At 37.3% G+C, this 10157-nt stretch overlaps 1 protein-coding gene across 1 annotated transcript in view; it reads left to right on the plus strand.

Annotated features, from left to right (window-relative positions):
* The window catches only part of TTLL7 (tubulin tyrosine ligase like 7), a 73236-nt gene extending 65053 nt beyond the window's left edge, over positions 1-8183 (plus strand). The window contains 2 exon segments of the mRNA XM_077825366.1: positions 3900-4073; positions 8066-8183. Of these exon segments, the coding sequence (XP_077681492.1) occupies positions 3900-4073; positions 8066-8183 (292 nt within the window).
* The last annotated feature ends 1974 nt before the right edge of the window (positions 8184-10157 follow it).

Below are 10157 nucleotides of genomic sequence, written 5' to 3' on the forward strand. Positions count from 1 at the left end.
TGCTGTCTGGCTATTGGTAGCTACTATTTTGTTGTAACTGAAAGGCTGGTTGTGGGTGTTCCCAACCTCACAACATATTTCAGGAACAGAGCTAGCAATACTTCATAACTTCACATACAATGATAGCACATACAATCCAGTAGGATAGTCATGTTCAACAGATCAAGACTTTTAAAATACCTCCTCACAAGGTATACTTTGTACAAAACATATCATAATTATATCACCATGGTGAATATGAGGTTCCAGGGTGCCACTTTGAGGTACAGAGAGTCACAGTGACTTAATCTTAACTTTAGTTGGCCTCTGACAAAAATCCTGGCCTTATCTGTTTGATTCCTAGAATAAAGAAAAGGAGAGTCAAGTAAAGAGTCCTGCTGACATTTTATACCCCAAGTATTCAGCTTCTGTTGTGTGGTTTAGAAATACAGCAGAATTTCTGAGTTGAACTGTATTTGCTCTTCATTACATATCTGAAACAATTATGAGAATGTGAGCATATGAAAAGTACGAAATTGTGACTCTGATAGGTAAAGAAATGTGTTTTTTGCTTGAAAATTAAGGATGGTTACTGGAAAAGATGCCATGTTTTTAAAATTAAATTAGCCCATTCCCTAGCCCCTGATGCTCATGCAGTTGAAGTCAAAGGACTATTCATGTGAGGAAAGGTCTGCAGGATCAGGTCCTATTTATATAACAGAGCAAAATAGGTCAAAGATCTTTTACAGTTTTTTCCCCATAAGGAAGACTATATGTATGAATATGTACCATATATGCTCTCCAGATAAATTTCTTCGTAAGTATATAGCATGAGGTGACTAATGGGATGTTTTTGAGTAGCTTGCAAAAGAGGATTGAAAAAAGATTTATTGAAAATGAGCTTCAACAAATATACACATGATGATGATGATGGGTTTCATATGTACAAAAAGAAATAACTCATTTGTCACTTGTAGGGAATGCTTGCACTACATTTACAAATGTAATAAACCTTACCTGTATTCAACACAATGACAAGAAAAGGGAGGTGGGAAAAAAATAGGATATTAAAAGCAACAGTCCGAGAGTGAGAGATCCTCTGCTGGCATAAATTGGCATAGCTCCATTGATTTCAATTGACTTTAATGGTTTGATGTCAATTTATACCAGCTGAGGATCTGACCCATAATATGATTGATTCTTCTATAAGTGCTTGCATATGTCCATTACACTGTATGGGTATGATCAAAATCTTAGCATTGTACCTAGTGGTACTTTTTTCCACTTCATTGTTTTAAAAATATTTTATTTCAGAATTTTCAATAATCCCTTAATTTTAGTGTTACAGTTAGCATCGCTTTACACAACATATATGTGAACCTCTTGCTTTTAATATTGAATTTTTTAATATTTAATATTGTTTTGGAAGCCTCAATTTGTAATGATTCTTATTTTCAGAAATCAAACATTTTTCTACAAAAATGTTTTTTGTTCAAAAGTTGATCAGCTCTCCTGTTCAACTGATTCAGGAATGCCGCTCTTGAGCCTGCTGAATAAATCAGTGAAGAGCAGGATCTTTGATATAGCAAAAGCTCCTTTCACGCAGAACAGTGCCTTTGTCAGGGAGCCCAGCTGGCTCAGTAGGGTTGTAAACTATCCAGGAGTCTCCTGAAATTAAAGATTATTTCATGTGATAAAATCTCCAGAAATTCTTCCAACCAAAGTTGGTAAACCTATGCCTCAGGAGTCAAGATGAACTCTGACAAAATTCCTGTTCCTTGTTAAAGGAGTTATTGCTTTGTCAAACATCTTTTTTTAAAAAACCTAAGAAACTAATATATACAAACACTGTGGGGTGTTGAGCTTGCCCTACATGCAATATACCTAATACAAAACCTACAAAGCAAGGAAATAGAAAGTTATGGCTGTCAGCAGTACATATCCTGTTTCTCCAGCCAGAGACATACTTTACCACTAGCCCAATCACCATACCCCCAAGAGAACATGCTGGAGCCTTAACTCTGCCCTAGAGGGTGTGTGCAATTTTACAGAAGTGAATAGTAGGGACACTGGGGGAGTGAAGTTTGGTGTGTTTGTGGTAGAGGTGGAATTTGGGGAAGATTATGCTGGTTTCCCTCCTAAGGCAGAGTTAAAGTTGTGGTGCATTCTCTGTGGTGTAGGGTGGCTGGGCTAGTGGTAAGGTATGTGTCTCTGCGGGAAGAATAGAGGATATTTATTGTTAGTAGTTTTAACTCGTTATTCCCTTGCTGTTTAGGTTGTGTTATATTAGGTGTAGAATGACTAACAGATGCATAAAAAACACTTGTGTATTAATATATGGTGTCTGTATGGCATAATCTAGATGTAACTAATTAATGATAAATTTGCTTTAATCGCCTGCACAAAATCAAAAGGAGTACTCGAAAAGTGATCGTACCAGTTTGATTAAAAATCAAGGTTCAAATAAAGGCTCACACATGATTTAGAATATAGCATACTCCAGCATGGCCTTCCCTTGTTGTATTCCTGTATCCCCTTTCCACGGTGGTGTGCCATGCCAAAAGCAAATTAGATATACCCAAAATTACCTCAGATTTTACTTGTCACATTTCCTGTTCATGCACTGTTATAGCATCAGCCCTGAATTGTCACTAAGCCCTAACAGACATCCTAGTTTATGACTCTTATTCAAAACCCCTATGTGGAGGATAAAATCCTGGCTCCACTGAAGTTTTTAGGAAAAAAACTACCATTGACATCAGTGAGCCCAAGACTTCATTCTGGATGCTTAGAACCTGGAAGAGGGATGCAAGGAACCCTCCCCCCACACCTCTCCCACACATATACTGATTTGTTTTTTTAATAAAACAAACACAAACCCAAGCTTGCCACCCATCTAAGCCATCATAGAGGGCTTTCATTTTTTTTTAAATAGGGAAAGGGGTTTCAAGTATGAATTTTGCCTTTGGATACCCACATAGTTCTCTGTATTCATATCTGAATATTGGACCTATAGTAAGTTGTGAATAAACACAAATGCTGAGTTAGCCCTGTGCACAGGACTAATTCCTCCTTGCTGTGGTGAAACGCACCAGGTTAGACTAGCGTGGGTAGCCTTAAAATTCTGTGCACTGAAAAGCTGAAGGGACTAAACCTTTTTTGGATATACAAGGTTAATGGAAACAAAAGTACCTTGTGTATGGTTATTTCAGAGGGAAAAATTTACCAGACACAAACTGAAAGTTTTAATTATACTTCTCTGACTTGATAAAGAGCAGTCTCCCCTGCCCAGTTAGAGCAATGTGCTAATATTCAAATGGTCTAGACAGAGAAACTCCCATCCCATGACTTTTTGAATAGTTCTGATAGAGAAATGAAATGCTTCCATTTATCTATTTTTTGGAAATGTGAAACAGAGCACAGTATTTTGAACATTTATATTCGACTGTCATATGTATCATTTGTTATTCTCTTCATGCTTAATATCATGGACTTCTGAATATGACTGACTAATGAAAGTATTAGCATGCTATATAATTGCTATTCAGATAGTAGCTTGTTAAAAATAAATCAGTATTTTGTGCATCTCATGATGTAGAACACCATTTAAAATTGCATGGCAGTAAATCTTTACGTGCTAAACCTAAACAATGGTCCTATAAATGCTTTAGGGGACATACTGAATGAAAAATGGGTTGTGATCATTTTGAAATATGAAGATTAACTTCTTAATTTGTATTTTATATTCCCACCATCTGTCAGTATACAGGTTAAATAGCATAGGACTTTCCTGTAAACAGGCAAGGTCACACTTTATTTCTCTTACTCCTCCACTGCTAAATCTGATGTGCAGTAGTAAAGCTTTTAGATTGCCATTTGTAACAGAAAACACGAGGTCATGTCTGTTTCCATGCCAACAGAAGTTCTTGGGAGACCATATTCAGTAAAAGGACAGAGGTGGTGACTCCTGAACAACTCCAGTGTTGTCAACGACTAGTACAACTTTGTAAACACTGCCTGCTAGTGGCTTACAAATATTCAGCAGATTCAAGAGGATCTGTTACTGGAATTAGCCCTGACTGGGATGATACAAGGTATATACTTTCATATTTCTAATTATGAGACATATTGGAATGTATGATCAGATTTTAAATTATATGTGTATACTTTCCTCTAGGCTAGTGGTCTCACCCTGCGGCCCATGAGCTGCTTGTGGCCCAACCAGCACACAGCTATGGCCCATGTGACATCTTCGGGGCCATACAAGTGTATATATATATTGTGTGGATGTGGCCCACATAACACAGAGAGAGCTGTATATGCAGCCCACAATGGTAAACAGGTAGAGAACCACTGCTCTAGGCCTAGGAAAAAGCAACACGAACTAGTTCACTGTCTGCAACATAAAGGATGAGCATTTCCTTCCAGCCCTACTTCCTGTCATTATGATTTCTATAGTGTGGTAGTGAACGCAACAGAAATTATCCTTGCTGGGTTAAGAGGAGACTTACCATATTCCTTTTATTTGAAACTAACTTATTAAAAGTTGTTTGCTTAATGCCCAAATAGCCAGAGTAAGAAAGGCATTCTGTACTTAACTGAATTGAAACTTGCCTTTCTTCCTTTTCCTCAGATTCCTGAGAGTAATTGATTCCTGGTTTGCATTCCTAGGAGTGCCCTAACATGTATTACTCAGCTGGCTTCACAACCACTGTGGGATCCCACAAGAGCATAGCTCCAGGCCATGGTCAGGTAAGTGCCATCTGACTTACTGTGTTGTACAGTTTTGCAAAGTTTACTTCTAAAAACTGCAGACATAACAGTTTTTCTTATTGTATTTCCAAAAGTGTATAAACATTTTGTTAAAACCTTGCAAAACAGCACAATATAGTAAAAACAATAAAAAATAAAAAAAAATTTGGCACTTACCTGACTCTCCATGCGCAGGGTCAGTTCTTCAGCAGAGTTATAATATTGTCAGCATGCTGACTTTTACTGAAACATCACTAGGAGTGGAGAGCCAGTGATCTGTGACGCAATGGTCCTGAATTGCAGAATTAAAGGTAAGTTTCAGATTTATGTTCTGAATGCTTCTCTTACCCTAGTAATTTGGATCATTCAGTACATAAACCTACAAATGGGTTGTTCATTTTAAAAGTCATGCAGTTCTGTGCAAGGGCAGTGTTTATTCCTTAAAATAGCAAATACATTTAGAATGTCCTATAGAAAATAAACGCAATATATATTATCAGTTAAACCTACTGTATGACTTAATTGCTTAAGCAATATGTCTTTAACTAGTTATTTGATATATTAAACTTTCTGCTATTGTCATGTGAATGTTTCAGGGGCTCTAACATAATTTAATACCAGCTGGAAACAGAAGCTGATTGTTCACAGCAAAAGTAGAGGTAATTTAGCCACAAAATGAACCATATGCAATATTCATATACAAATGAGCTTATAATGGTAAAGTGGTAAAATAAAAAAAGATGAAACAAAGTAATTCTTACTTCCACCATTAATACATGGTCATTTTTTTCAATTAAAAACCAGCCATAACTGTTCAGACCAATCAAATCACTGTAGTGTATTGCCTAGCTAACAGGCCTGCATTGGCCATTTTCTGTGACTCTGTTGAAGTCCAATGGAAGTGTAATCATGGATTTCAAATGTGAGCAGAATCAGGCTCTCTGTTTTAGATAAGTGCATAGCAGTTACAAAACAGTAACTTTTACTTCTATATCTGTAGTACCATAGTTGTCAGGGTAACTTTGATTAAAAGCTACAACCAGTCTGCATTTATCTCAAAAAACATTACATTTATATTATGGCTACAACTAACCGTTATGTTCTGGCTAAAAAAGGGGCTTCCTATTTTCTTTACGGGAAAGAAACTTTTATATCAGCTGGGTTTGCTTGTATTTGTCCAGCCAGCCCTAATATGTACAAGGTAACAGTGACGTTATTTCCCTTGAGTAACCACTGCACAGTTTCACATTGCACCTGGGTTTGTATTTTTAAGCTATCAAGGAAATTATATTAAAGGATTTTCACTGATGATAATTTTGTTCACTATTATTGTGATATAGTATAAGTAAGACCCTGTAAACTGCAGCATATGGGCAGAGAGTGATTTAAAGCTATTTTTTTTCATAACTGTAAAGTTTCATTTGTATAGCTCTGTTGGGCTTTCTTGAGAGGGAAACGATTTTCAGGCTACTTTTATGTGCACTTTTTTGGCAGCTTTGTCAGATGCATCTCCAGTTTCAATTGGCTATTTGTACATTTTTGGCACTTTACACATTACTGTACATCTAATTCCCAGTGATACTGTTCCTGATGGAAAACCAGTCATTATTTTAACTTTATTGCATAGGAAAAGCTCAAATTGTTAAACATATTTCCAAAATAATTTTCACTGTACAGTTCAGTGGTCCCAGAGCTCTTGTTATCAGACATTAGTGGGAATACCAAGGTAAATGATGAATTATGTTTTCTTCACAAAATAAAAATAAGAGTAAATGCTGTGAAAACACAGCCAGACTTCTTTTCCAGTCAGGATACTCAAATCTCGTAACACATGCTTTTTTAAAAAACAGCCTCTGACCTTTTGAATCCTATCAAAATTCACTTCAAAAGAAACTTGAAGGAAAGTGGTCATCCCCAACCCCAATTCCCCCTGCTAGTTAGATCCTCAGACAAGCATAGTAGATGTCACATCTCACACCTCATCTGCACTGCTCAGATGTTCTTGCTCCCAAATCTTGTGAGATACTGAGCACCTCTGCACAAAAGGTTTCAGAGTAACAGCCGTGTTAGTCTGTATTTGCAAAAAGAAAAGGAGTACTTGTGGCACCTTAGAGACTAACCAATTTATTTGAGCATGAGCTTTCGTGAGCTACATGCTCAAATAAATTGGTTGGTCTCTAAGGTGCCACAAGTACTCCTTTTCTTTCTGCACAAAAGGTGCTTGCCTCCCATAAGATCAGGCCCTTTGTTTGTAGCAAATTGATTAGCCTTTGGCAATAATGGCCTTCCTCAGGGCTTAAACAAACCAAACATTTACACTTCCTTATAGAGCAGATGTTTCCCATTAACAGTCATGACATTGCCCCTTTCCCTGTGATTAGTAGGATTAATCCTCAGAACTCTTTCAATGCACTCGCTCAGCATCAATCAATATGATTCCCTAGAATGCTGCTACACTTCTTAAAACAATACATTATATAATCTGTGGTGTATGTAATCTGTTCTAGCATTGCCCATCACTCATGAAATTTTGATTTAATGTGGATGTTTTGTATTGTTTTTTGTGCTCATCTAATGACTCCGGCAATTAATTATAAGAACTGTTAATAAACAGATTTAAAAATTAAATATTAAGCAACAGATGATGAATGTTTGTAATGTTGTCTAAAACGTATCCTATAGCTAGTCTGATTTAAAAAAAAAGATAACTGAGTCACTGATTAATGAATGACGAATTAGTAGATTGCAGAAATCTGGGGTGTTTGCATTACTTGGATGGTGGTGGTGGCATGCCAATATTTAAAACAACTAGGGATAGTCCAATGATTAGAGAAGAAAACTGGGATTCAAAACTACATGTTTTTTTATTGCCTGGCTTTGCCACTGAATTTCTGTTTCACTTTTTACAGGTCAGTTAATCTGTGTCTCAGTTTTTAACCCATTTTTAATCTGGGAAAAATAATACTATTCTAATTGAGATCCTTAGGAAACAGATTAGAAATAGCTTTGCATAAGTGACTGTTTTCTCGTTTTTTTCCCTATAAAGGGCTGGCTATTGCAAGCATTTAACATCTTTACCATTAAGAAATCAGTGGCAAATCAGTATGACCCAAAGTAGGCTGCAGTTTTGCTATGGCTGTCTATAGGTTGTAATAAATAATATTTATTTATTAAACCTTTTCCTTTGTCTGAGACAAAGGCCTGCCACACGGTACTCTATGTGAATGTACATAAAGTCTGACATACCAAGATTATAATGTGAGGCACATGCATGACTAATGCCTTTGAATGTTATCTTTGCAGTTAAATTCCACTTTTTTAAAATCATTTTTAGGTATTTACTGCCAGGACCTTCACAGTTAATCATGAAAACATCCTCCAACTTTATCTGCACTTCATCTGGAATGCCTCGCTCTAACATATTGTTTGCACCCAGGTATAGCCACTTGTGAAACAAAGAGAAGAGTGCCACACTTGATAAATAATGGCATTCCATTTTTCCACTTTAAATTTGTGAGGGAGCTGAGTATAAGCACTGTTATATATTTGCTACAGTACATAAAATTTAGCTGAAATCCTACTGTAAAAGCATAACCTTTCTGGAAATGTAATAAACATTGTTAAGTTGTTTACACAAATATGTGAATGTCCAGATCTTGCTAAGTTTATAAGTAATTCCTTCCTACTAGAAATGTTATTTTTGCTGCAACATATAAAATTGAGTTAATCTTGAAGATCCTATTACAGTGTTTAATTAGGTACAATATCTTTTAACTTGAAATATATTTATTGTAAATCATACTGTTCATTCTCTCCTAGATAAGCCTGTTGTAGAACAGTAATGGTAATTAAATATAAGTCGTCTGATCATTTCTATAGCACATTTTAAAATATTGTAAAAGCAAGATCTAATATACAGACGTTTGTATTTCTCCTATGAAATTACAAGGTATGTGTAATATTGTTTTTCAGTAAGGACATAAAGTATCTTTTAGTCTAAATGAAGACAATCCAGAGGGTAAATATTCAAATATGCCAGTTCTGGCAAATAGCTTCTAGTTGGATCCTTGTAATAAAACAGAAGGCAACGGTTATTGTCAGATCTTCCTTCAACCTTCTTGTGTCTTGTGCCTTTCAGTTTCATTTGGGATCAAGTAGTAACCTACAACTCATAAAAGAGCCATGCATATTTTCTTCCATTCTGCTGCACAAGTGATGAAGCAGACATTTTTCAGAATTACTGCAGTGCAACAGTATCCTCTCTAAATCTTAAAATAGTATGATTTGGTTTGGCTTTCACTGTAGGGTGCATTATATATTGTAGAATGTATACTCTAATGTATACTCACAGTATTTTCTAGACTTGCTGAAATCCTAACAAAATGGTTGAAGGTACAATTAATTAGATTTGTTACTCAAATTCAGCTTTGCAGACCTGGCTGAGTGACACAATAAGAACTTGATATGTTCATGAGCCAGATCCTGAAGGCAGAGGTGATTTGAAGTGTGATCTACAAAACATAATTTTAAGAGTCTCCCAATATCCACACTTGTCCCTATACATCGGAGGTCCACAAACTGTGGGGCATGCTCCCCTAGGGTGGGGTACCAAGGAACATTTGGAGAGGGGTGTGGCAGGCTGGGTCACCTCCCACAGGGGGCAGGGAGGAAGGGTCACTGAGCCCTATTGATAGCTTTGTTCCAGCCATGGCCCCAGCTCCGTGCCTGATCCCGTCACAGCCTTGGCACTGCTCTGCATTTGGCTGGGGGCTTGGCTTCCAGCCCGCACCGTGGCCCAGCTGTGGCCCTGCTCCCAATTCCACCCCAGCCTCGGACCCTGGCCATGGCTCCATCCCCAGACCCACCCCCAGCTGCAGCTCCAGCCTCAGACCCTTACCCTGTCAGCGTCCCCTTCCCCTAACCATGACCCCACTCCTGGCCATGGTTCCAGGGGGGTGCAGACAGAGGGAAGGGGGCACAATCCTCAAAAGTTTGGGGACTACTGCTGTACATGTACATCCTAATAAGTAATTTTTAAAAATGAATCCAGTTTGTAACCAATTAACTGCCTTGTTCCTGTTTGGTGTCAAATGCCTGTTCACTCACTAGTGAAAGTGGTCTTCACAAAAACATTTTTATAGTTATTTTCCAGAGACAATGTACTAAATAGGGTGGTAGCCTAATGGTCTTTCTACCAGAGCATTACATGCTTTTTCCTAGTCACTGACTAGGGAGATGAAAATTTCTCTGGGATTGATTTTTGAAACCTTGGCCAGAGCCTACCAAATAGGGAATTTTGACATCTATGCTTTTGCCTATCCAAGTTCCATACCTGTAGGATGACCATTCATAATAGTATGACTGTTTCCTAGATTTTTTAAATGTATTATGCATTTACAATTTGACTCCGAGGCTGATTAGATACA

Source organism: Eretmochelys imbricata, chromosome 8, assembly GCF_965152235.1.
Source record: "Eretmochelys imbricata isolate rEreImb1 chromosome 8, rEreImb1.hap1, whole genome shotgun sequence".
Lineage (NCBI taxonomy): Eukaryota > Metazoa > Chordata > Testudines > Cheloniidae > Eretmochelys > Eretmochelys imbricata.